The 27,854-nt window shown below is 41.2% G+C and overlaps 1 protein-coding gene across 2 annotated transcripts; it reads right to left on the bottom strand.

Annotated features, from left to right (window-relative positions):
• Positions 1-30: 30 nt before the first annotated feature.
• IREB2 (iron responsive element binding protein 2) lies at positions 31-26,833 on the bottom strand. Of its 2 annotated transcripts, XM_037395683.1 has the most exons (22): positions 26,735-26,833; positions 25,345-25,434; positions 21,901-22,066; positions 20,563-20,700; positions 18,253-18,474; positions 16,529-16,598; positions 15,143-15,326; positions 14,424-14,563; positions 13,431-13,602; positions 12,019-12,119; positions 11,417-11,533; positions 10,077-10,236; positions 9,082-9,217; positions 8,308-8,392; positions 7,551-7,707; positions 7,144-7,268; positions 6,755-6,859; positions 6,348-6,490; positions 5,020-5,167; positions 4,813-4,935; positions 3,964-4,149; positions 31-3,319 (listed from the first exon to the last, which is right to left on the bottom strand). In XM_037395683.1, exons 1-22 carry the CDS (start codon positions 26,751-26,753, stop codon positions 3,206-3,208), a joined length of 2,901 nt encoding a protein of 966 aa, XP_037251580.1. In that variant the 5' UTR covers positions 26,754-26,833; the 3' UTR covers positions 31-3,205. The 2 variants fall into 2 exon arrangements, with proteins under 2 accessions (XP_037251580.1, XP_037251581.1); XM_037395684.1 differs by lacking the exons at positions 16,529-16,598; positions 20,563-20,700; positions 21,901-22,066; positions 25,345-25,434; positions 26,735-26,833 and having other exon boundaries at positions 18,253-18,342.
• Between the last annotated feature and the right edge of the window lie 1,021 nt (positions 26,834-27,854).

The raw sequence follows: 27,854 nt of genomic DNA, 5'->3' as shown, positions 1-27,854 counted from the left end.
ACACATGAGAACTGTGATCTGCTTGCTTCGTGATACAATTTTCTTTATTAAAAATAATTTACATCATTGGTAACATTTTATGGACAATTGTTATCAGTTGAACTTAAGCTATATCTATACAATACTTACTGAACTTGAAACTTACACTGTTCTGTTGGCTTTAAACAGCAGACACTGATTTGAAGTTGCTTAAATATGATTAATATACATAGTTTCATGTCCTTATACATAGATGTAAAATGTATAAACATCAACACTATCCCAAAGCTCTGTCGTTTTGGAGGGGGAAGGAGGAAGAGGGGTGCAAGGAGAGGAAACATTTAGGAAAACGGGAACAGATTCTTCCCCCAAATTAAATCGGAGAGGAGTCTAGGTGAAATACACCGAACACACCGAGTCCCTTCAGAAAGGTGCAGTTCCGCCTGAGCTGCCGACGCTGCACCGAGGGCTGATCGAACAGTGTTTTGTGTGGGATCCCAGCGATCCTGGACTGAGCCGGATCCCACCGCCGCCAGGAAGCAGATGTTGCTCTTGCCCATCTAAAGCTCATGGGATCCCAGCAGCGTGTCCGAAGTGCAACATCTCCCCTTCAGCGCTGGGCTGTCCGGTGGGGCTCTGCTGCCCACAGGAGGCACAGGTGCACAACTGCAGATAACCACTGATAACCAGGGATAACCATGGATAACCAGGCAAGCGTTATCCTGCCGCCTGAGGAGCGGGAGGTGGGTGCATGAGCAGCGCTGCTCCTCGCAGCACAGGGATCGCGAGGGTCGGGGTCAGCCCCTACAGCACACAAAGGCAGCAGCCTGGAGCTGGACAGCGACTGTGCAAAGCACAGCTCAAAGGCCGGTTTGACCAATTGTAAGACATAGGAGTGGAGCAGAGTTAAAGTAGTTGCTATGGCAATGAAGCCCATCGTGTCTCTTAAGAGACGAGGGGCTTTATCAGTGACACCTTGCAGATAAGTCACATCCCTTGAAGCTGCACTTCACAACATTGCTTTACCTTGACACGGCTTGGACCACTGCCGCCTCTTGAAGCAACGAGTGCATTACTGTGCTAGGGAGGGCGGAAGGCTGTGTCCCCTTCAAGCATTAGCAGTTACACAAGTTTTACATAGGCTTATAGTTGTGTTTTTATTTATCATCTGCATGACGCTTCATTACGTGCCAGCACTAAATTCCTATTTGCTCCCCAACAATGAACATGGATTTTCTTGAACTAAATAAAAAATAAATACACCTTTGAACTGGGGAAAAAAATAGTATGAGACACTGCTATACAAGAAATAAGACCTACTCAATAACTTCAGATAAAATCAGCGCAAGTGTACCACAGAACAGCTCAGTTCGGTGTTCAGTTGAATATAGTATTCAAAAATGCATTGATTTATCATCCATATCAGTGGAATGGTTTTTGTCTTGACTAAAAGAAAAGCACAGCAAAACTCGAGAAATATAAAACCAGATTATACGTAATTTCAAACTTCAGAGAAATTTATCCAAAGAAATTAAAAAACCAGGTGTATCAAAGTTAAGCCAGTTAAGTCAAATTTATTTGACATTTGAACTGTCAAAAAATTAATGTATTGTAATGATATAATTATGCCAAGGTTTCTGTTGTTGTGATGTTTTGGGTTTTTGTGGTTTTGTTTTTTTTTAAAAGGAATATCAGAAACATTCTTTAAGATGTGAATGGTGCACCTGTTAGCTTGGAAGTCAACCAGCTTAGTGTCTGATTATAAACTGAAAGCACATGTAGTAAAGCTAATATAGTCTTGACAGTTTGATGTTAAGACAATGTTACCAAGAGCAAAACTTAAAGCAAAATCTTGACAGTTTATAGACAAGTTATTGCAGTTTTGTTCTCCAGAAGAGGTTAATCTCTACATAAACTGTATTTATGAAGCTTTTCAAGATACAGCACAGAAACAGCATCTCGAAGCCGAAGACTCCCTTGCGCAGATTAGACCTACCAATGCTCAGTGAAGTGGTAAACCAAGCATTTTCGCAGAAACTGTGCGTCTTCTGTGAGTATCAAACATGGAACAGGGTTTTTACCGAAGTGCCAACAATTGCATTTATGGAAGTTGCAATGGCGTAAGAGGCAGATCTGTCCAGGGTTCTGGGATCTTCAGCAGGGGAACGCGATGCTTGTTTGGGAGAGCTGCAAACTAACAGCAGTTAGAGAGCATGACACGGCGGCACGGCTACCTCAGCTATGTAACATCTGACAGGTATAACTTATTAGGCATCAGTCATTATCTGAAGCACAGGAATTTAAACAGTCCTAATAAATGCTTTTCAAAAGATTTTTAAGGGTTAGAATACTAAGGGGAGGTACTTTGTCTAATGATATCGCTGACAGCACAGTAAAAACTGATGTCATAAACGACAAACTGCCTCCCGTGAAGCAGATATGATAAGCTTGAATCAAAGGCCGCTGCTTGGCAGGAGCTTGCCGAATAGCTGGGCTGCTATGCTTAAACCTGCACGAACAAAATAACTGAGCATTTATATATTTTTTAAATTCAGAGATGTATTCCATACTGCTAAGCACACGGTGTTTCAAAGTGTGACCAGTTTTAAATCTGGATCCAGATGAAATATAATGCCATAATAAAGGTACGAAAGTCATGATCTGTGATCCAGGATACCATGGGCCTTATGTAGACTGCTTTTTGTTCAGTCCACAACCTAAAAAGCAAGAAAGTTAAAACTGATTATCTTTTTTAAGCTCTGGGTTAAAACAAACAAACAAAAGAAATCAAAATCTGTTTGGCCTTTAACATTCCATACCATCTGCTACCCTTCAACCAACAAACAGCAGTACACAGATTTACAGGTGCAAAAACTGAGTGGAAACAACTGCAGAAAATCTTCTTACATAATAATCTTCAGCACAATCAGTTTCAGATTTCGCATAGTTTATTTACAAAATGGTCTGATAAAACATCCCCTCCATACTTACAGCTCTCTGCCACATTACACGTTGATTTTAGCAATGTTTAATAGCACCATTAGAATATTATTTAAAATCAGGAAGGATCTTGTCGCAGTTACAATGATTCACAATCTTTTACATCCATGGACGAAGTAACTTTGAGCACACTAGGACTGTTTGCAGTTCCACAGTACAGATTCCTGGGTTCACACAAGGCATTTTCAGAATTACCAGTTACGCAAGGTACCCATATAGTCAGTAGCTATTGTAAGAATCTTCGAGCCACAAAGTTTAGACTTCCACCATATTTGTATAAAGTTATCTCCATATTGTTTTCAAGCAAGGCAATCACGCTGAATACTTTTCCAGTGCTCGTCTTCAAAAGAAAAGCGAAAGAGAGAGACCAATTAAGATTGCTTCCACTTCCCCTTGCTTATTCTCAGTTAACACTCTAACCCCCAGTTCTGTTAACACAAGCACAAGGAACCCGCGGTGCTGCCGCTGCAGATCCCTGACACCGCTGGGCCACAGCGAAGGCTGGTGTGACTGCACAGCTCGGACCCAGCCAGCAGCACGCTACGCACCCCCTGACAGCAGAGGAAAAGCCGCTTCCCCAAGACGGCACAAAGCGTCACTATGGGCGTGCGGTTCCTTTACACCGAAGGGAAAGCTGGAGCCTCTCTCAAACGGTCACCCTCCTGTCTTTGAAAGAGCCCAAATGAGAGACCAGAGTCGATTCTACCCTAATACAGTGCCCACGAGGGAGAAAACAACGCCGCAAAGCGCAATGAAGAATTTCAGGTTCCATAAAAAGTTGCGCAGGAAGAACATGCGTATGTGTCTTTGGGAAAGCCCAACAGCCAGGACAAACTTCAGGCAAGACTAGAAGCTTACTTGCAAAGAGGATTAAGTTTTGTTCTTTCCTGCTTTCAATCATCAGGATTAACTTCTCTTGCTATGCTTTCAATCGTCAGTGCATTCAACAGAGAAATAAAAAAAGAAAATAAATTGCAAAGATACCTTGATATCCAAAGTCATTCCGGGTGACAGCTCTGGAGGGAACAATATAGAAAACTGCTCTCTGCCAGTGAGACCCAATGTACTCGGATTTTCCCCAGGAAGAAACTGAAGTGGAGCTATGCCGATACCAATCAACTGACTTCTATGAACCTTCTCGTAGCTTTCAGCTAGGACAGCTTTAACACCCTGCAAAAATGCAAGTGATGCTGTATTTCAGTACAATAGCTAGGGTGAAATGCAAAAGTAACCTTCAAATACATATTATGTCCAACATCCCACAATTCAAACTAAAGAGTGCTTTGTCTAAGTCCTGTAAGCAAACAGGCACCATCTCTAGCTTTACAGCTAGATGAAAACAAACGAGCCAGAGCAGGCCTGCCCAGCACGAAATGGACTTTTGTAACAGTGACCGTGCTGCAGGTAGCAGGCAGAAAATCCCAGGCCTCATGTAGCTGCTTCCATTACTCCACATGAACAAAAGGCTGACTGAGCACGTTCTGAGTATCGGTGGCAACTAGCCTCCAATGGCTATTTAAGTATCAATACCGCACCGTGACCAAACATATGCCAGCACTAGATAAACGTCCATTTTATCTCAAAATTTGGAGGGAGGCTAAGGTGGTGAATCACATAATTAGGAAATTCAGATTTATCCTGACTAGTGATTCTCTTCTACGAAGATTCTACGCAAGGAAATTACTGAGAAGTCTTTAAAACCAAAATGTGTTAATATATTCAAGATCGAGGACAGTTTTGAAACAGATTCATACCTAAAACTAAACAATGTTTTTTCAGATATTTCCAGAGAAAACAAAAAACACACCCCAAAACCAAACAAACCAGCAGTACCAGTAAAAAAGGCCCTTTTGCAGCCCAGTCTCTTGAGCTACCCAGTCCATACTTCTTTCCTGCTAGAATAATTACAGGGATGCCTTCCTTCTGGTACAACTCTGCTGCTTCAAACACATCTAGCTGTGGGATAACAAAACGAAATACGTGAGTTCTAAATCCGCGTCGCGATTTTGGAATAGCTATTGTAAACAAATATATTGTTACCGTTTGTCCTGATGGGAAGTGAATCGTTTTTGGAGCTGGCTTTCCTATGAACTTATTCAGAAGCTTGATATTTGCAAAGGTACCTCTTGTCATCACAGCATCATTACCTCTTCGAGCTCCGTAAGAGTTGAATTCACGAGGTGTCAGTCTAGAATAAAAAGAATATTTAAAAGGGAATCAGTTATTTTAAAGATTATCTGGTTTAAAATTATATTATTATTTTTATAATAATCATTGTGGCATCTCTAAGTTTTCAGAGCAAGATATAAAGAACTATGCACCCAACAAACGTGAAGTATTATAAATGACAAACAAACGTGTAAATCATTGCTAGATTACTCATGAGGAAAGCTGCAGTACCAAATTTGTTTTCCATGACTTCATTATAAAGTGCTAGGAGCAGTATGGTACTTACAGAAGAATTATGGGGAGGCTGTTCTCAGAAACAAGCCTGTTCACTAATCCTCTTACCCCCACCAGCATATTTATTAACAACAAGCACTGGACCAAAATAAGAGCATTACTCATAAATCAACCAACCAACCTGGGATTAAAGGCCCTTTACTACTTACTTTCTTTCTCATAACACTACTCATTCAGCTGAATGTGATAGTTACAAAGAAGAGTCCCACCACAGGCTATTTATTTTGTCATGCATCACTGATACTGTAATAACAATAATCATACACCTTTGCAACATAACACAACAATATAATTTCCAAAACATTCAGCAGAGGTGTGACACTGAACAGCTCAGCACTGCATTGTGCTCTGCATCTTTTCAGAATTTCAGCAGAGGTGAAAGGCACCCACTACTGCTGCAGGGTGCCGACTGGCACAGAGGTAAGTCAGAGCATCAATCACATCCATTTATAAAACTGGGCTGAATTTTTTAAGACTACGTTTCTGGAGCTTCGAATTTGTGTGTTTAAGTGACGCTTCATGAGGGCAATGGCAGTAACAGTGACTAACCTCACGTTAGCAGAGGACCAGTCACCTGACTTGTATGTTAGTACATTATTTTTGCTCTGGCACGCATCTGGCAGCCGACGTCACTGTAACGCCAGCTATGAGCATGAATTCATCAGGAACACGTCTCAGCTCTTGTAACTTTAGACAGAAACCGTGGGAAATGTGATTACTGCGATTGCAAGGCAGGTGATTACTTATAAACACCAGTAACACTTGCTGTTTTGATTATCCACTTATAATCGCCACTTTACGCAGACAGGCATTCGTAACGGAAAGCAACAGCGCTGAACAGTTACTCGGCATGTGAAGCAGCCTCCGATACAATCAGAGCTGCTCCGTATATGACAAGTCCTTACCCCTTGTTGGTCAGATACTTGGCGGCGGCACTACTCCTTGCAATGCTTCCAGCGGGGGATATGTGGTCTGTAGTTACAGAATCTCCCAAATAGAGCAAGACGTGGGCGTTTTCAATCGGTTGCGGTGAAACTGGTTCTTTGGCCTAAAAGGGAAGGGGCAGTGGGAACAACAACAATGAAACATTTTTCTTCCAAGATCCTTAGAGACATAAAACATAGCTGCAATACGTGAAGGCACAGCAATGTACAGGCTCCACTCATTCCAGAGATACAAAACACATTTAAAAGACCGAGACGTGTCAGTGACAATCAAATTTGTTACTTAAACATTGAAGATTTACTGGAATAACTATTCCTTTACTTAAATGGAAGGTGTATAATCTGGCAGATAGATCCAATGTACTTACAAGTTTATCAAAGAAGGAAGGACATCTGATATAGGTAGATTTTAAATCCCAGGGAAATAAAGTTGACTCAGGCGCTTCCAGTAAATTCCATCGTTTGTTTCCTTTCTACCAAAGGAAAATTAACCACCAAGAAATTGGTTTATGATCTTTTTACATTATGAAACCAAAGACTTACTGGTGATTTTGTTTTTCATTTCTATTATATGCTACAAGTTACCTCATTAGATATTACTTAAGAATCGCTATTTAATACAAGTATCCTTCTCAGTTAAGTCATCCTTTACAGTAATGGAAACAACTGACAAACCCATCATATTCAGCTGGAAGGCACTATAAAGCTACAGTGAAATGCAATCTTTAAGTTATATAGAACAGAAGACCATTCTTACCTCCATTTTTTCTTTCAATTCTTTAAACATGGATGATATCACACACTCTTCCTCCACTGTGTGAAGCTCTCTTCGGGTGGGCCAAATATCTCTTAAGTAAATACTTTTGCCATTAAAACCAGTGCCTGAGTAAGATTTTGAACAGAATAGTAACCGTGAAGAATAAAATACTGGCCTTTCTATTTACATTAGAATACAAATCTGTGTGTATCCAGGTCTTCAGAGATGGTGCCAGATGTAAAGAATTTCATCAGTTAGGTGGAAGCTCTGCTTTAGCTACAGGCAACACCAACTATGACTGTGCTTTCTCTTCAAATATACTGCTTTTGTATGCTGAAATGCATATGAAGAAACCTCTTGTACATATGCATCCAACGCAGAAAGAAAAGACGTAAGGAAATACTTACCCAAAGGCTCAGTTTCAAAGTCTATTCTAACAGTGCCTGCAATAGCATAAGCAACTACTAGTGGTGGAGAAGCAAGGTAGTTGGCACGGACACAGTCGCAGAGGCGTCCTTCAAAGTTCTTTGTTCCAGACAACACTCCACAGGCAATTATATCCCCCTGAAAGGCAGACAGACCCATAGATATTTTTCTATGACTCTGTGGTACTTCAACAGCTTGTGCTATTTTTTATTGACTAAGACAGCATTCCACTTCAAGTATTTACTCTAACTCTTCAACTTAAAAGCATTCTGCTCTCTCTCACTACCCTTCCTCCTTTTCACTCCTGATCCTCTGATGCGTTCTCCAGTCACTTCAGCCAACTCGTCTCCTGCCTTTTATTTCTTGTATTTTTCTTCTGCTTTACAGGAGAAACAGCTACAGCTGTTTGGACGCTGCTGGTTAAAAAAACATCACTCAAACCCACAGCTCTTCAGAACTCTCCTTCATTTACAATACAAAATCTGCATGTTGCATCCTCCATAAGATTCAATCCTATGTGTTTATCCTGTAATTCTTATCCATTTGCTACAAATACTATTATGTTTATTTTACATAGCAATGAATTCCCATGGTCTCCCTCTGACAGGCAGATTACAAAAACATAATGTGAAGTCCAATCCAACAATAAAGTATATTTTGCACAGGTTACTGTATTTTTTTGATCACTTCACTGGGTGAGAACTGTATTTCTGTACTCAACAAGCCTTAGAGCTTCACCTGTTTTATCGCATTCCTGATGGCATCTGGCAGGGGAGCAGTGTTTCCAACACAGGTTGAACACCCATAACCGACAACCTCAAACCTACATTGGAAAAAAACAATCAAGTAACATTAAATGATTGCAAGCAATTTGTTAGCAAAATTTTTTTCTTTTATTAGAAATCACTTAAGATTTTTTTTCTCCTCTGACAATTAGACATTTTAGAAAGTGAAAAGCAGACACTGCATCTCACTGATGCAAGCCAGGAGATACAAGGTACCTTGATCGATTTACAAAAACGTTAAGTCAAAATATCTCAAGATGTTGTTAGTTCCGCAAGTAATGGCAAAGTAAAGGTGGTAACATTCCTCACAGAGCACAGCTAAGCACTGGTACAGAATTATGAACATAATTAATTGTTCCTGCTACAGAGCAGCCAAGAATATGCTAAACAACTCACAACAGCAATGTTAAGAAAAGACTAATACAGAGCGTCCTGGTAAATTCACACCCAGCTTCCACTTTTAAAATATATGAACAAGTGCATCCTGCCCTGTAAGACACAATCAAGTGGATCGCTACTGACAAAATCTGGGGCAGAGATCTACACATACAATAAATCATAAAGTGGGAATAAAGTGAAGTATAAAACAACCAAGCAAGCAGTTAAAATGACAATCTAGTCAGTTAAGAATTAGCCAAGATGAACAGCAACCGTATTTATCAGGCTGTATAAAGCCCCTGTGCACTACTTTCTTAAAGTCATTAATGAAACAGGAGTCACAACTTACCCGAGCTTACTGAGGTATGGCAATACTCCACTTGAGCTGAGGTAATGTGTTACCATGCCGCTGCCAGGCGATAGACTTGTTCTTATGTAGGGCTTAACCACGAGGCCAGCTTCAACAGCTTTTTTGGCCAGGAGTCCTACCAAAAACAAAATAAAAGAAACAGCTTATGTTTTGTGTACCCCCTAAAGTAACATCTACATGATGCTACCTTAGTTAAATTAAGCATAACCCCCCCTCAGAGGATTAGTAGACCTTCAGTTTATTAAATTAGTAGAGCAACTACTTGCCCGAACAAAATTTCTTAATTCATAACAAAAACATCCAGGTTTTTCTCCCCCTTCCTATAACACAGATGCCCCCTTTCTTTTCTGGAAGAAAAATCTTCCCCATGTTCTAGCTGACAGTGCAAATCCATTTCTTCTCCTGATACAGGCCACGCAGCCTCAAAAGGAGGCTCGCCTTGGCCATGGCGGGCCTCAAAAGAAAGCGAGCTCTGACAGGATTAGCTGCTCTGGGAGAGCCGCTGGAGCTGCGGGGGCACTGCACATACTCCGTGGCTCCTGTCTTGAAGCACAGAACCACTCTTCAGCAACACGGGTTTTCTTTCCAGGACCTGCAGCTAACTATAGGTTAAGCAACCGCCATCCAGGATGGAGTCAAAGGTAAAGGCCACCTCCTGCCTCAACTGTGCTGCTACACGGGCCCATCTGAAAAGAGCCGTAGAACTGGTTACCTGTTGGAACACTACCAAACGGTTATATTTTGTAATCATCATCACTAATGCTGCTTTATGACACAGATTCTGAGATTGTATTATTGAACAGTAACTTTCATTCTATAGCCTCCAGAACAGACAATACGTTTAAGGCTAAAAGTTTACAGTTTCAAACCTCTAGGTCAAGTCACTGCAGAGAACATATGGGAGTGAAGGTAAAGGCTGTGTGAGCACGGGAACACCATCAGGATCAAGTTAGTTGCCACTAGCCACAACATACCTGCAGCAAGCATGACAGATGGGTTACAGTTATTCGTACAGCTGATCACCGCAGCAATGACAACGCAGCCGTGAGATAGCTTGTATTCATTTCCTTCATACTGGACAGGTACAATGTCATTCTGTTTCTCAGCCGCAATCTGAAACCCTTTAACACCAGACTAGATGACAAAAATACACATTAGCAGTTATTACAGTACAGAAAGTACAATATTACAGCAAGACCAAGTGAACCCTCATCTTAAAATAATACTCAGCTGTCCCATTAGGAACCCTTAAACAGGTTTTAAAAGCAGCCTCAGATGATGCCTCCCTCCATATATACAGCGGTCTCATCCTTCTTTCTTCACAACTGCTTTAACTATACAATAATTGTGAACAGTGCCAGCCAAAGGATGGTTGATCCCACACTCATTTCCTGCTATATATGGAAGAACAATCCCTTACATGTCTCATTCTATACAATACTACAATACTTTGTTTCTGAATTAGAAGCACACCCAAGATTTCCATTGGAAAAGGATGATAACTAACAGCAGACTAGGTCAATTAACATTTCACCCCCCCCCATCTCTTCAGCACTCAGTCATCCTCCACAGGTCCCCTTCAGCCTCAATCACCCTCTGATCCACAACCAGCTATGATTTCTCTTCCCACACAACTGCTTGCTCAGTATTATATGGCTCGTTACAAGCCAGAAATGCTAAAACAAACAGAAAAAATTTTTTAGTGTGTATGTTGTAATACTGCTGCCAGTCTTCAACTTTAATGATAAACACTAGAAATGAAGATGCATTCCTCTTTAGCTGCATTTTTAGATACCTACACATATTCCTAACAGAAAACATCACCTTCAGAGTAAAAACATTTCCTCTGTGAAGTCCAGTTAAACCGCAAGCAAAAATCATTTGCTAAGTGAAGGACCCAAAACACTGATTAGTTGTAAGTGTTGGAAGTCTTTCTGCATGTCCTTTAAGATATGATGAGTTTTATTGTCTTATGTGTAACTCTGTTTAGGAAATTAAGTAAAACACAGCTGCTTAAAAAAACTCTGAAAATGAGACAATGTTTCCCCAAACTCTTTAATACTTTCAGTGTTTTCCTCCCTAGCAATCTAAACCAGGTAATTAAGAATTTTGGCAAGTTCATGTTCCTGACAAACACACCTATGATTTACCAGCTACTACCCTTCAGACATTTGTCAAGCAAGAAGAGTATTGCTGGGTAAACTCTTTGTATAGTAAGGAGGGCTCAGCAGGTATGCAAAGATGAAGTAACATAAAATGTATTAATGTAGATTACAGGAAGTACCTTTTGAAAAAGCACATCAGTTGTACAAACCTTTTCATTTAAGCAGGCTTGGAAGTCACTCTTCATGTTATTAACAGCCACTCTATCTTGGGACCTCTTGGGGCCACTGACATATGGAATTATAGAACTTAAACTAATTTGCACTACCTAAAAAGAGAAGAAACAGAGAAAAAGTGTGCATTGTCAATCCTAGCCCAGCATTCCACTGAATATGCCCTTGAGACATCCAGGACTACTTTTGTTGAAAATCTGAATGTTCTGAGACATTAGACCTCTAGGCTTCCATTCTCAAGAGTGCCCACTGTAAAAGGCAGTCATCTTAGGGATAACGTTAAAACATAAAAAAAAATAATCAAAGGAATAAATTTTCTACCATCTGTAAGACTTACCAGATCCCTCGGGATGGACAGGAATTTGGTATCTGTTAGTGGACACGAACATTATTGTACTTCCCTTCTTTCCCCCACCCCCTCTGTATTTTGCAAGCATACTCTGCTTCTCAAAATTCTGAGTTAATAAATGCAACTTTTATTAAAGCAATGAAAATTACAGTGGGAGCCAAAATTGTTAAATCAGCAGCAGTTATTTGTTACAAGAATCAAGCGTTCAGAAACAAATAATTTCAAGCATACCTGGGAATACTCAGGTTCTCTGGAAGAACTCTCATCATTTCTATATAACTTCACAGCTTTAAGATATGCTTCCATGACCTCAAGCTTGGCCTTGTCAAAACCTTAGGGAGATTATTTCAAACATGAGAAAAATCACATCTCAAAAAAATAAATAAAACAAAGCATATAACTGTCAGAAATTAAAGACAGTTATAAGCATGTCATCCAAAGTACTATTTTCAAGGCACACCACTTCCATCCCCCACACTCCAGGAGCCAGACACAAATGATACACAAATTAAAATAGTTTTAAAGTTAGTTTAACTTTCCTTTTTATACCAAGGAACAAAGTAAGCTGCTCCAACTCTAGCAGCTGTAACTAATTAAATTTACAGGTTTGTTCCTAAAGTTCATAAACTTTTTCTGTGTTAAGATTACTTGTTTAATACAGATCATGTGCTTAGCTGACAACAGGCAGCATTACTGGCTACTGTTAGAAAATGTTTCGTTTGCTCTGCACTGACCAGACAAAACATGTTTGCTATTCAACTAAAAATGTTTAACTTCGAAATAAAAGTGACAGGTTTCAGTTTTAGAAAGGCTTACTAATGTGAATGGGTTTTTTATGATATGTCACCCTGCAGCTTTCTCTGTCTGCAGTAGTTTGATAAGGAATTTACATCCTCCTAGCTTAGCCTGAAGTGACAGTGCAACAACGCTCTCCAAGAGAAAAAACAATCATTGTGAAAAAAATCAGAAACATTGTGATTTGTTTTGTGGTTTCACTTATTTCTAGTCATCATTTTAGATTTTGTAGGGAATCTACAGGTGGTTAATGAATTAATTTCCTCTTGAGATGACTTACCTTGCATATGCTTTTCAAAATATATATGGGCATTTTCTTAACACTTTTCTTTTAAAGGTTTACATATGCTTTCAAAAACAAGGACTTTGGATGGTGAAAAATCCATGTTAGCAAATGGGGTATTAGACAAATGAACCAGACTGGACAGAAACCTCACATGAGAGTCAGGTATCCCCACGCCTGTGCTGTGCACACAAAACCTACAGCCTCACTCAAACACACGGGACACACGGAGATGAAACCAGCCACACGCTAACACTGTGCCAACAAAGCAGGTAAATCACTCAGACTCCAACACCATGTACCAAGCATCCCACAAAACCAGCAAACAGTAAATACATATGGTACAATTTCTGTGGTAGCTGTTACCCAGATGTGTGAGATTCTACAGGATAAGAGCCACGTACATCCCATGACACAGCCTGTCACCGTACAGCAGACTTTTATACATCCACATCAGAGCTCTGCACAAAGTCACTGTTTAAGAACTATAGATTTTTGAGCAAAAAACATACTGCCATGTATCTAAAACACTACTGCAACAAATCTACTGTAATTTCCTCTTTACCTGTATGCTTTAAGTGCTTCAGTGTCACATTATCAACAGGGAAAAAGCTCAGAACAGCACCGTATTCGGGACACATATTTGCTATTGTGGTTCGGTCTGCTACAGACAGCTGCGAAACGCCACTCCCAAAGAACTCAACAAATTTTCCAGCGACATCAGCTTGCCTAAGATGCTGTTTAAAAGAACACACAACAACGTTCATTATGGGAAGAGGTACAATGCAAGCAATGTTTGTTGCAATGGTTTGTGATTAGCAAATCACAAACATTTAAAACAAAAAGTTGAACCCTAAAGGGTCATGTCTGCAAAAAACCCCAAACCATCTCAAAACAAAAAACCACCCAAGCCCCACTGGGTTCTAAAAATCTACACTGGAAGTTGACATAACCAACCACACCTCCAGCTGCAACTGAGCTCTCCAGATTTCCTGGGCAAGAACAGATACACACTTCTTAAGGCATCGTGCCAGAAAGAAGGATGTATTTTCTAAGCAATCGCAGCTCTTTGGTGCTCTTCACCTATTACAACAGTGACGGTCTGTGCCACCCTGGCAAAATCCTGTCTTCAGAAAACACATTCTTGCATTATACCAGCTACAACCCTAGGTAGGCCGTGCCTGGCAGGAGTGCTTCAGAACAAAAAGGGCATCCAGGAAAAGGGTCTGAGCTAGAGAAGCCACCTACAATCTGTCAGCAGGAGAAAATAATGCAAAATGGGGCTTCTCTGCCCTGCCCCCAAACCTGCACACAATACTTTTTTTTAAAAACTATTTTTTAGTGAAAGAAGGCCTGTAAACAAACCACTACAGAGGGCAAAGAAAAACACACTACTCTGGAGGACTATTAAATAAAAATGGTTAGAGATTATTTGTATCTGCAGTGCCACGATTAAAGGTATACTAAAAATACCCCCAGCATTTATTTCTGTTCTCAAACACCACTGGCAGAATGTGCCACAAGCTTTCCTTTGTTCGGAAAGGCACTGAACTCTTACCTTTGTAATGCTGAGAACAATATCTATGGATGTGGCAAGCGGGCTGGCTGTGCCTGTCAGCTCACACCCAACGACCTCAGGCAAAGTAAGAGTAACCGGCATCCCCAGCATCACTGCTTCTGTTTCAATCCCCCCGACACCTGGAAGGAGGATATTAGGTTGCTTTTCATCAGTTGAAGTAATTGAAGACACTAAATATGCTGAGGTCCTAAAATCTGACAATACCCTTCCTATTGAGCCTAAAGGCTCGTGATGATACACATGCTGCTGCTGAGTGAAGCACATCACTATCTGCAACAAGGGTACAGCAAGAAATGTAGGCCTTCTCTGTTAAAACACTCATATGTGAAAAATAAAATCAAGCAAGACTCCTGCTGAAGTTAGACTTCCCAGTCAACCAGAAAATATTTTATATCTAAAATTAACTTTCCAAGAGAAAAGAAACCTTCATACAAATGTTATACTGCATGTACAAAGAGCACCTACTTGAATATCAATTGCTTTTTTGGCTATTTTCCCTTTAAATTACAGAAATCAGTTTCTCGATGGAAAGAAATGTTAGTCGGGATTACTTTTAGACCAAAAAAACATTCTGAAGAATAATTCAAGATGGAGTTTGTTATGCTTGAGCTAGAAATATCCAGTGGGAAGAAAGTATTTCTCAATAATGCTTTAGTATGCCTTTTGAAGTGCTATGAAGTTACTCTTAGCATACTTACCCCAGCCCAAGATACCCAAGCCATTTACCATGGTTGTATGAGAATCTGTGCCAACCACGCTATCTGGATATAGGAAATCTTTAACTTCAAAAACAACTCTTGACAAATATTCCAAGTTAACTTGGTGCGCCATTCCAGTCTCAGGTGGAATTATGGAAATATTCTTGAAAACCTTTGAACTCCACTGCAATTTTTCCAAAACGAGAAAACAAAACAAACCAGGTGCATTGTTTCAGAGGTGTATTCCATGCTTAGAACGTAACTAAAAAGATAAAACTAACATGCAGGGAAACAGTACTTGCCACTCACGCAAGTGGCTTTTGCTCATTTGTCAAACCGAGGTATGTGATCCCCTAGGAGCCTATACATTCTTAATCGTCCACAAACCCATTTGTTCAGTTCCTGCTGAAGGCAGAGTCAATAATTCATACCTACCTTTCAAAAGCTGGGCTGCGTAAACCTCTTACCCTCCAGTTCACACCACTGATTTCAAGCAGAGCTAAGACCACTATTTAGACAACAGAACCTAAGCACTTGTATTTACAGCCAAATTTAGATTAGGTTTTACACTCCTGGATGAGACTGAAGATGCAGTTTAGAAAAGTGTCTTGCTACACGCAAACTCAGGATGCGGGATTTGAGAAAAGCTGACATGGAAACTTGTAACAAGATTCAGCTTGGCAGTTTCCCTCTTTAATAATGTAAAAGCTAATTTGCAGCTTTCAGAAAGAAACCTCCTAGTCCACCTATGCGAAAAGATTTTTAGATCCTTGTGTTGGATTCCTAAACCATGTGAAATTAGTGGATGAGGATCAAATATCAGTGTTGCAGTTCCCTGGCTAGCAACAAAGAAGCTGGCATTCACCACACAAGACTTCCACCAAACCCAAGTTCACTAGTGCTGCTGCCTACTTTGAGAGCAGCAATGTCTCAACACTGGCCTCTGCTCAACACTTGTAACTCCAGTAAGATTCGTAACAGACGTATAGATAAACGAACCTTTTATCCACAAACTCATGGTGACCTAAGGCCCTGAGCTCATTAAAAGCATTAGAAAGACTAATGCTTCATAAATGCGTGCTTTGTCCACTACCTTCACACTGACAAGAACCAAACAGCGTAAACTTTTTCAAGTTAGAATTACAAAAAAAAAATATCCTCTTTAAGTAACACCTAAATTTAGATTTAGAACTTCTGCTGCCTAACAATGTTTAGATTCAAAGTCACAAACCATGTTATCTGCCGATTTTCTGTTCCCATATTAAACGCAGATTTAAAAGCCTGACATTTCCAAATGATTACATCTAAACTTGAACACTGGTAGACAAATGGAGGAAGCTCTTAAAACAACCAAAACACAGCACAAGGCAAAGCCCACAGACATACCTTAAAAAACTGAAGCCTCTCTCTATTTCTGCCAAATTCCATTTCTTGATTTTTCAGTACTGTCTCAGGCCTAGGAAGATATCAAGTTTACAAGCACTGTCAGAATTCATTTCAAATTACAGAAGAAAAGTTGTTGTTTTGCTTGTTTGTTAACAGACTCATTTAAGCCTGCAACACAATTTGAACTGGTTTATTAGAATAAATATAATTTCTTCCTTGCAGCAAGCTTTTTGTAAACAGATTTCATCAGTGCTGTGCTTGAGAACATGTTTATTCTAGGTATAGTTTGCCTAAAGCATTTAATCTTAAAAATACTCATTTTAAGAGATCTATTCCAAGCATGTACTACAATACACAGAAGCATTTTTTTCCCTGATCAGTAGTCTTCCAGGCTGCACACCTCAACATTCAATAAAGAACCAAGATGTTCACTAGTTCACATAAAAAACCTCCCCATGTTCAGTACTAGCCCTTTAGCAACTCAGTAGAACACCAGGGCAATTGTAACTATCCTTCATTTCTGTATTTTCTGCCTCCAAGCCACAATTTTTTCCTCACACTCATCAGTACAGCCTCATAAAATGAACCATCTTCTTCTTAATAAGTGTTATTTATTAGGATATCAATACTCATTGTAAAGGAATAACCCCCAATTTAAGAGGGATAACACCTTTGAGAAGGTGGACAAGGAAGGGAACACACTTGCTTTGTACCAGGAAGGAAGGAAGTCCTCGATTTCCTAGAGGTGTATTTACATCACGACCCTTCCCTTTCTTCTCTGCAGTGTCACAAGGGTAGCAGCTACACTGCTCTGCAGAGCTCCAAGGGACAGTCATCACTCACGCCACAGCTTAATAAAAACCGCTGCTGTTTTGCAACCAGTAATATCAATATTGCTGAAAGCATCACTTAATTCTGCATTTCTACACCTGTACCAAGCAGGAATATTTGCCTATCTATAAAACTACCAAGACAATCAGCATCATATCACTGCGGGATATAGATTCGATCAGCTTTTAAATTCTACACCTGTCTGGCACAGGAAGATAAGGATCTGAACAGTCTACCAGACAAAAGAGGTGGCAGCTGAAAGAGGAGGATGAGTACACATAATTGTCATAGATGGAATGGTACGCAATGATCTGTTAATAATACTGAAAATCTGGAAAAGGCAGATAGATGAGGTTCCCCTCGGCCATTACACACAGGCAGGAAATTCATTGAATTTCAACTCTATGACAGACGGACTGTGAGATTCCGCAGAAGCTGGGGGATGATGTATAGATTAATTCTTAGTTCTTCTCTAAGAACCAGAAACTTGAAAAGTTCTCACAGAAAAAATAAAACTTACTTTTAGAAATAAATCAATGCCTCATTGATTTATTCATGGAGGTCTACTTTGTAATATACAGAGGATTGCTCCTATGCTTTGTTGTCCTTGTAAATAAATAAGGGAAGCCTCAAAGTTTCATTTAAAAATCACTGCCATGAGTCACACAGTTGGCCATTGTTTAGTAAAGCCCTTCCTGCAATAAAAATAAATCCCTTGTAGACTAATTCAAATCTGCTATATCAGACCTTCTAGATGCTGAGACCTGTCTATGGCACGTGTGAAGCCGAGTACAGAAGGATGTTTGAAAAAAAATTCACATCTCTGAATCATCATAGGCAGCACTTAACAACACAGAAGGGTACAAATAATTGAAAAAAGGAAGCTTTCATACTCAGGCACCGGCTGAAGGTGGAAAGGACAGAGGATAGGTGTGTTCTCAATCTGCGCAGAGAACTGTCCTGAGTTGCGACTTGAATCTCCAGCGCTACACGGCCCCTTGCAGCCAGTCTGACCCCTGCACGGTAGCTTCCGAGGCTGTGCCTTAAGCGGAGAAAGCTTTGCCATCGGCTTCTGTGAATCACCACCTCCAGGATTTGGAGCATTCTGTATTGCACTGCAACATTAAACAGAAGAATAATTTTGACATTAGGAATTTTGCTCTTTTTTCCCCTTATTTTTTGCAATCCTTTAAATCTATTATAAAATATAAATATTATTTTAGATATATATAAAATAAAATAAAAAGTTGTTTTACTACAACCCTGTTGCAAAGCAGACTACCACTGGATAAGCTTAGTTAACTAATGTAGTGTGGTAACAAGTGAACAGAACTGGATTGTCTGAAAGATTAACACCAGACCAATGACTCCTTCAGTTTGATCACAACAGACTAGAAACGTTGCAAAGCCTAAACTTAAAGGGGTTTAAACTTCAAAGGCACGGGTAGACCTCATCCAGGTGGTGGACTTGCTGAACATGGGGTTTTTTGTTGGTTTTTGTTGTTGTTGTTGTTTTTTGTTTATTTGTTTTAAGACAGTGCTGTACGTGTTCTGTTAAATCCACAAATGATTACAGTTTTCTCAAGGAAAGGAGCATAACATTACTATTTATTTAGGCTTCTAACAAATTCTCAAAGGCACTGACACATTTTATACACTATTAATGTCAGTCAAAAGACAGAAAGGTTGGGGGATACATTTTGTAAAAAATAAAGTCCATATAGCATGCTGCCCTCTGTACAATATTCAGTCTTCACATGAAAGCAAAGAAAGCTTGTTGTGAAAAATTATTTAATTTTACCTCTCCATATTTACCAAATCATGGATTTGTAATTAAAGCCACTGCTTTCTTCTGCTTTAGTAACACAGAAAGATACTTGGTTATCCAATTGCAGGATACTGCATGGCCTCAGAGAATACCTTATCTAAAGCCCAACTTCACCCAGGAGCCACTGATCAGCAGGAGATGGAAGCTATATAAAAGCAGCACAAACCATCCCGTAGCAAAAGGTTTCTTATCACATGCCAGCAGCTGCTGAGATCCTGTAAGCTTTCCAAAAGTGAAACTACAGAAGCTGGATTTATCATTACAAAGCAGCATGTTGAGACCTCTGGCCAGCACTTGGTCTTTCTGATAATTTTAGGCTAGCCTAATTGCAATCCAATCAGCTGTCCCTCCAGACATAAAAATGCATGGAGCATAGAGTGAAACCACACATATGCAGCACAACAAATGATCTTTAGCTTCTTGCTCTTCAGTCTCCTAATACTAACCAAACTGAAATCCTGCATGGATTTGGAAGGTCTACAGAAATGACTCATACACCCATATATATTTGACCACAGGCTTTTCCCCCATGAACTTTTAAAATTCCCAAAAAGCTTGAGCAATTGACACAATTATGCGTGAGTCTGAAAGGCTCCACAGTGGAGAGAAGCTATATTATTTACTTAGCATTTACTTCAGCAAGCGCTGAACAAAACAGAATTTTTTTCCTGTTCTGCAGTATTATGTTTCTAACAAAAAGCAGCCCCAGGCTGTTTTCATCACATTACTGCCTGTCAGAAAAGGAAAACCACGCTGTTAGTTTTCCAGTTCCAATACTTTTCCAGTCTCCTACAAGTACACTTCTCTCTCTGCAAATATATGCAGCCTTTTTTAATCTGTTGTAAAATCCAGGCCCATTAAAAAAAAAAAAAAAAACAAACCAAAAAAACAACCAACCAAAACCCAGTCATAAACTATGGGCTGAAATGACAGTCTTTCATACGTCCAGTATTTGTATTGCAAACAATTTCTCTGGAGCTGTGACAAGGCAGTCACATTAAAAAAAAAGATTTGTTTAACAGTAAAACCAGGGCAAAGCAAAATTACAAACTCCCTCTGCCTTATTCTCTTCAGACATATTATTTTCTGGAAACCATGACAGATCCAGTTATTTCGGCAATCTCTTGCCCAGAATTTGGGTTGGCTGTCAGCTTCATCCATAACCCCTCACAACCATTCCTTCTCTCCTTCAGGAGTGTTATTTTACCCATTTTTATCCAGCCTCCTTTCAGATACCATCAGGTCTACTTTTGGGGATCCACACATGACAAATTACTTCATTGGACAGTACCAAGACCAGAATGAATCCATACCTCAGTATCAGACAAAAATGTATGGCTCATTCAAAAAACCTCCAAACCCTGAGGTGCGTTACCATTTGCTGAAATCAATCTGCAGAGAATGGTCAACAGTGAGATCAGTTGGGCAGGCAGGATTGACTTTCACAGGATCTCCTCCAGCGCTTCTCACAGCTTCCCTCATGGCAGCAAAATCCACCATTGCTGGAATTCCACTAACAAATGGAAAAACAAAATAGTATAATAACATCAACTAGTATAAAGACATCAACTTAATAAAACATACAGGCTTCTTTTTAACTTTGCCTAAATCTACCGAAGTTTGTGTCACATAATAAACCTACACCACTCTATTCCCTAAGTTTTAAAGAACTTGAAACATTTTTAAAAGCTAATGGAGTCTCTAGTCATTCACAACAAACAAGCAACAGTTTGTCTGAAGATACCATACCAAACAAGAATATGGGAACATCTCAGAGAAGAGAATCATATTTCTCTTTCATCTTGCAATGCTTCTGAATTGTGATGGTGTACTTTATTACAAAACTAATTTTTAGATACTCATTACCTTTAAGACAGAATCTTGCTATGCAAACAATGCTCCTGCTATACATGTTAACATTTCAGCACATATTATTACTCTTCTTAGAGCCCGTCATTTCTGAAGCTCACAGCATTTTGCAAGTGTTCCTGCTGCTCTTATATAGGTAAGAGTACCTGAAGTACAAAACTGAGAGGGCAACGTTTATGTAACACAGTACTATACAAATCTTCTGACTTTGCTTGCTAAGCAGGAGTTACCTAATTTTCCTTAGTAGTATCACAATTCCTTTTTTTAATTATCTCACTCAGTAAATATATAGTTCACAAATCAGCAAAGCAGCTTAAATTTAATATTTGCAAATTGCTGAAGGACTGCCCTTTTAGCTATGCCACACTCAAATCGCAAAGAAAGTTAGTATCTGAAGAGACTTATTTTTAAAGATAATGTATTATTCATGGATCCAACTGGATTACACTTGTGGAGTAAGCAATATTTAATCTTCAGTCATCTCAAGCAAGAATTCTACATATTTCAACGAACTGTCAGCCATCTGGCTACACCAAAATGTCACCACTTCCATTTGTGTTTTGGCTCTTATCCTGTAAAGTGTTCCTTGTAGGCCAACAGCTTCAGCCTCGCCAACCTGCGCTAAACCCAGGGTACCCTACGGAACAACTCCTATCCTTGTGTCACACAAAATTACCGTGAGGAATCTACTTGACCACAGAAGCAGTGCACAGGTTTCTACTGAGAGAGAAACACTCCAGCATCAAAAGGCTAGGTGGTATTTATTTTCAAGCCAAAGATTTGTACATACAACTCTGTGAGTTTACACAGTTTGTGTCAGTGGTTTTGGCACATACACACTTACGTAAAGTCTTGAAGAACAACTCTGGCAGGACAGAAGGGCACTTCAACATTATTCTGCTTTGTTTTCCACTCTAAGATGTTCATAGCATCTGTTTCTTTCACTAAGAAGCCATCACAGTTGCGGATACTGGATTCAAACAACACTCGTATGGAATAAGGCAGAGTATCTAGGGTAAAGCAAAGTAATCGATTTAATTAGTGACACCTGCAGCTTACATAGTTTGTTTAAAACTACAATCTCACATTCTGAAGAATTCCACTTTGCTAGGGATCGGAAGGATGAGAGCTACAGGAGCCTGCTTTTCCAGCTGCCTTTGGGTTTTATCTTCATTACACAATATGGAGCAGTATGTTGCATAACATATACTTTGCAGAAGATGAGTTATCATATGGGATTTGAATGGAAGATACCAATGGCTTGACCGCACTGTGTTAAGACAGTGACATTTAAGAAGGTATGCTGTGCTGGCAGGAGAGATGCAAGGAATCTAGAGCTGGGATTACTGATCAGAGTGGATGAAAGAAATATTTTTGACTATTCTAATTGTTGTTGCTAACTACATTTTACCATTTCATTACTTGAGATATCAAGCCAAAAGCAAAAAGATATTATTTTTTTTAATAAACAGTAGTATGAAGACCAGAAATTATTCTGCCGCGTGCCCTAAAATTAAACACATTTCATAAAATATAAAGAATGACATTTCACTAAATACAGCTTTAGTTAGTTTGTTACTGATCTTGGTTAAGGTATTGACTAGGAGTAGCTTTCTGCCACAAAAAAATGTAGGGAACTGGAAATGGTAATTGAGTGGGAGGAAGAAAAAAAAGCAGATGTCACTATTCACTGCAAACAAACAATCAAGATTAATTTGCATTTCTCCCCAAATCCCTTTATTTTCATCACCATGCAAGCAGGCAAACGACTTTGAGAACAGAAAGGAATATAAAAAAGTTAGCTGGAAAAAGGTGAAACAATTAAGTTCAGGCTTTAACAAAAAAATTATATTTGGTGGTCTCAAACTAATCCAGAGGTTTGTCTGCAAGCTATTAGTATAGGATTTTCTAACTGTTCTCATCGTGTGCCTTTCTCAGATATTATCCATTGTCTAGTTAGACAAGTCACTCAAAATAATAAAGTAATCAAAACCAAGTCTAATCAGCTGCAATGCCACCACTCACATTACTTAAAAGCCAAGTTACCAGAAGATGGTTTTGCTTGGATTTCAAATAATACACAGTGCATCCTTGCAGTGATAAATCTAACGTCCAACGGGTTGCTTGGCAGCCAGCAGCTCTGGAGAAGTGATTACTTCTATTAGGCACCAGGCAGGCTCACATCTGCAATACTGTGTGTGGTTTTGGGCCTCCCAGGATACAGGAAATCTCAAGAAACGAGATCACATTTGGTGAAGGGCCTTCTAAGACTGTTATGGGGCTGCTGTACCTGACACACAGGAGCAGCTAAGAGACCTGGGTTTACTCACCCTGAGAAGAGAAAGCTATGTGAGCTAACTGTAGTCATCCACAACCTAATAGGAACTATTATGTTCCTATATGAACAGAGAAGGTGATGCCTGACTCCTCAGAAGTGCACAGTGAAAGGACAAAAAATGTCACAAGGTGCAGGAAGGGACACTGTGACTGGATGCAAGGAAAAAGAGGTTCACAGGGAGGGTGGTTAAACACAAGACCAGGAGAGGCAATGGAGTGAGTCTCCACCCTTGCAGATTTGCAGAGCTCAGTCATGAAAGGCTCTCCCAAGTTAGCTCCAGCCCCAGCAAGGGGCTGGACTAGATCTCCAGATGCCCCCTCTGCCCTAAATCATTCTGAGCTCTTTCTGGCTACCGTTTCCGCCATAACTTAATACTATTTTAAACACTAGAAAATCAGATTCTCCCTAGAAAATTGGCAAATAAATCAATTAACATTTACATTAGTAATCTGATTAATTTAAACAGACACTTATTGTCAGATTACAGTCAGAAGCCCCAAGGCAGAGGGCAAACAGGTAAAACCCAAAATTGTTCTAGCAACAAATGCAATGAGCAATTCCAGATGCCGGATTTGCTATCAGTGCTGTCACACTGTGCCTAAATTTTATTTAGTATCTTGCTAATATGTAGTTAATATAAGCCTTCCAACTCCTGCACAGAATTTTCTATTACAAGACAGATATGCTCTTAGTCTAGTCTATTTAGACTCCTCCAAACGTCTTCAGGAATATCTGCTGCTGCTCCAAGCTGTGTGGCACATCTTAGCAGGAAGTACCTTCTGTTTATTTCCACTCCTGTCATGAGGCTTTTCAAAAAACTGCTGTAGTACTGACTGGTTTTGTTACTACCAGACTACTGCTTCTTCCTGGACAAAGGCACAACCAGAAACATTCTACCTCCTTCTCGCGCGCTTACCTGAAAGGTTAACTTCATTATTACAAGTAGCAGAAATTTGTAAGAGCACACAGCTGTCGCACAAAAGTCTCAGCAGCCACTGTGCGCTACCTCCCCTCTCTCTTCCCTTCAAACAACAGGGAAGTAATTACTGCTATCAAATATAGGTTTAAAGTGAAACACCTACTGGTTATTTTCTAGCGAATTCATTAATTCTGTGAATATAGGGCAGTAATTCAGACCTTGGAAAACTGAAGAAAAAAAAAATAAATCCTGAGTACCCTTAATGTGTACCACGGATAAGTATTTTAGGAATTTAATGTGAAAGCAAAGGGAGAGAACAATGAAAGTATGTTTTGATTATCTGCAAGAGTAAAGTGTATTCCAGCTGACACTGATCTATTACTCTCTATCTGCATGTATCCCGCTCCCCCATCACATATGCACATACTTCTTATTTTCTACAAGGCAACCAGACACAGGTACCCCATAAACATATTTTTGGTACATACCACTTGGCGTTATATTCCACACTAATGGCATGCTGAAATTAAGCAATTGTATGAACACCATAAAACCTCATCTTTCTGCAGCAGCTGCAGCAGAAGCTATGTTCTAGTAAAACATTTACCCACTCTCTGAAGTTGCCGGGTAAGGTGAAACTAGAACATCAATAAGCAGTTCAAAATTATAGTAAAAACGCTATATATTTTTGAAGGAGCTCTCTGCCACTTCATTTTTTCCAAAAGAAAAATTATTCCGATTTGGAGTATTGCTGAAAACCCCAGCAACACCTATACTTTCTCCCTTACTGAAAAAAAAGCTACAAGTATCACTCCCTATTGACTTCAGAAAGCAATAACAGATTGGAAAGTTATATGCTTCCAAACATATATTAAGAATGAACATATTCACGATTGCATCTCATAATATTTTACTTCCTTATAAATATTGTAATACTGTAAATACTTATTGTACTATGCAAATACTTGTAATATTCACATTTACTGCTGGTACCATCCAGCAGCAACAAAACCACTAAAAAGTATCATTACCATACTTGGTGCCTCCAAGCTTCGAGACATTGTAGAACTTCTTTTGCGGATAGTTTCCTAATGCTTCAATTAGGGGCTGGTAAGGGCTTCCTGGGGAAGGGGGAGGGAAAAAAAAAAAAAAAGTTACAGCCATAAAAGAATGGAAGATTTGAGCACTGATAGAGGACCTGTAAGAACAGCTTCCTACTTCTGATTTTACCAAAAAATAATGTTCCTCTAGGACCATAAGTAAACTGCAATGTGGAAAGGTTTCTAAATGGATTGAGACACCTCACGATGTAGATGTGTGACTAAGATGAATTTTGAAAGTATCTGTAACGCTAGGTATATACAGGTCATGCAAGTAATCAGCACAGTCGCACGCCTGAATACGTTTGACCTTTATTGTCTCAGTTTACCATCTACAAAACAGGATAAATGCACCTCACCAACTCAGATAAGAGATACAGATTTTAATATAGTAGAAAACACAAAGCATTAAGTGCCAGGCTAATGAGAAGCAAGAGACAAAACCAAACCTCATAACAGCTATTAGGCAGAGAAAATAACAAGCTTCTTCAGAAGAGAAGCTGCATTTTACAAAGAGAACGTTTTAATTCAGTTGCCAGCAAACTGAAGGGGCAGTGCCAGTGATATACCCCCTTCAGGCCTAAAGAACTGCAGATCGTTAGAAGTTTAAGGGATACAGATGACAGGCAGCGGGGAGACCGGTGTCGGCTCCGCCATCGCCGAGTGCAAACACCAAACGCTGGCTCTGCAGCACAACGCTTACCCTTTGTCTGCCGTTTGCTTTGATCTTAACATACTACAGCTACACTTTCCTGGCACAGCACCGGCGGCACCACCGCCAACCCAGCGAACCTGCGCCCCTCGCACACCCGAGCGGTTACACAGCCCCCCAGCACGGCGAGCACCGCCCGCAGCCCCCCGGGCGCGCAGCGGACCCCTCCCCCGCCGCAGCGTTTGCGGCGGAGGGAGCCCGACGAGGGACAAAAATGGTCGTCAGAAATAACGGGAGGCCCGGCGAGACGGGCTGGCCCCGCCGCCGAGAACAAAGCGCCTCCCGCGGCGGGGGCGGCCGCCGCCGGGGGCGGTAACGGGTCCGGCCGGGGGGCGGCGGGTGCCCCAAGGGCGGTCGAGGGCGGGGGTGGGGGGGGGTGGGCGCCCGCCGCCAGTCGCGGCCCCGGGGCAGCGCCCCCACACAAAGGGCCGCGGCGGGAGCGGGGGGCCGCCGCGCGCCGCCTCAGCGCCGTGCCCGCTCCGCCGCCGTGCCGCGGCGGAGGGGACGAAGCGCCGGCCCGGGGCCGCGGTGGTCCCGCCGAGGCGGGCAGCGGCACGTCCTGAGGGCGGAGGCAGCCCCGCGCACGGCGGCGGGCCCGCTCCCACTGACCTGGCCTGACAGGGTCCATCGCTGGCGACCATATTAGCTCTGCGGGGAGGGGAGCGGGGGGCCGGGGGGAGCTTGCCCGGGCGGGGCGACCCCAACTCTCGCGAGACTGCGCCCGGCGCCGCAGGGCGTCGGGCGCAGTCTCGCGAGAGTAGGAGCCGCCCCGCCCGGGCCTCCCGCCGCGGCACAGCGGAGGAAAGGGCATGAGCTCTCGCGAGGCTTTGGGGAGAGGGCGGAAGCTGCCGGCAGAGGGCAGTCGCCGATTCTCGCGATACTTGCGAAGGCTGGTGACGAAGGCGGCGGGGGCGGAGTCGCCCTGAGGGGCTGCACTCCGGGCCGGCGCTGTGGCATCGGTGGGTAACGGAGCCCTAGCCACCCTTCCCGGGGCACAGCATGAACACCCCGTGCGCCGATCCCTGACGCAGAGCCTTTATGTGACCGCAGCCCACACTGGGAACAGTGGAAGGGCTTCTTGTCGGCCTTCTGTCACAGCACTGCGCTTAACGAGGCTCAGGTCTTGGTCGCCGATTCTTTTGGGAGGATTTCTCTTTTCGTGTTTTTCGTCATCCTTTTAAATATTGATCTTAGCTGGATGATGGAATTTTATTTTTAACTTGATCTTAAGTGCAACGGTGGCAGTAGTGAGGTCAAGCTGGCAGTGGTGGCCAAGCCCAGCGATGCTAGATTCTTCAAGCTATAATCTATAGATAATATCAAGGGTTTAGGCACCAACACAACCAGAACTCATCAGCGGGCTCAGGCAGCAAAGATTACCAGCCTTTAATTGACCAATTTGGCTGCAACTGCCATTGCTTTGCTGAACTGTGACAGAATGGCTTGGTATGCTGGTTGCAGAAGTTACCCTCCAAACTGCACGAGCAACCATAATCCTGGCATTTTTCTCCCTGTTGCTGATTGTGATGGCATCTGGCATGCCTTGGAGAGACCACAGGCAGAAGTAGCTAGGCTGGTGGGAAGGAATATGCTGGAGGACATGGCTGAGACGTGTCTAGAGGAGCTCCCCCAGTTCAGTTGTGTAAAGTATGTTCAGTATGCCCAAAGTGGTCTGTTGCTTCGTGTAGATTATTTACACCTGGCATCTTGTTAATCCCTTTTACCCTTG

The sequence above is a fragment of the Falco rusticolus genome, chromosome 7 (assembly GCF_015220075.1).
Source record: "Falco rusticolus isolate bFalRus1 chromosome 7, bFalRus1.pri, whole genome shotgun sequence".
Classification (NCBI taxonomy): domain Eukaryota; kingdom Metazoa; phylum Chordata; class Aves; order Falconiformes; family Falconidae; genus Falco; species Falco rusticolus.
The sequence above is the reverse complement of the archived record's forward strand: the minus strand, read 5'-3'. Positions and strand labels throughout refer to the sequence as shown.

Coding starts and splice junctions, on each gene's coding strand:
- IREB2 (XM_037395683.1), bottom strand. Junction 12,120..13,430: donor GAAGCACTTAAAGCATACAG/GTAAAGAGGAAA, acceptor AATCTCCCTAAG/GTTTTGACAAGGCCAAGCTT. Junction 10,237..11,416: donor AAGCCTGCTTAAATGAAAAG/GTTTGTACAACT, acceptor TTTGTCATCTAG/TCTGGTGTTAAAGGGTTTCA.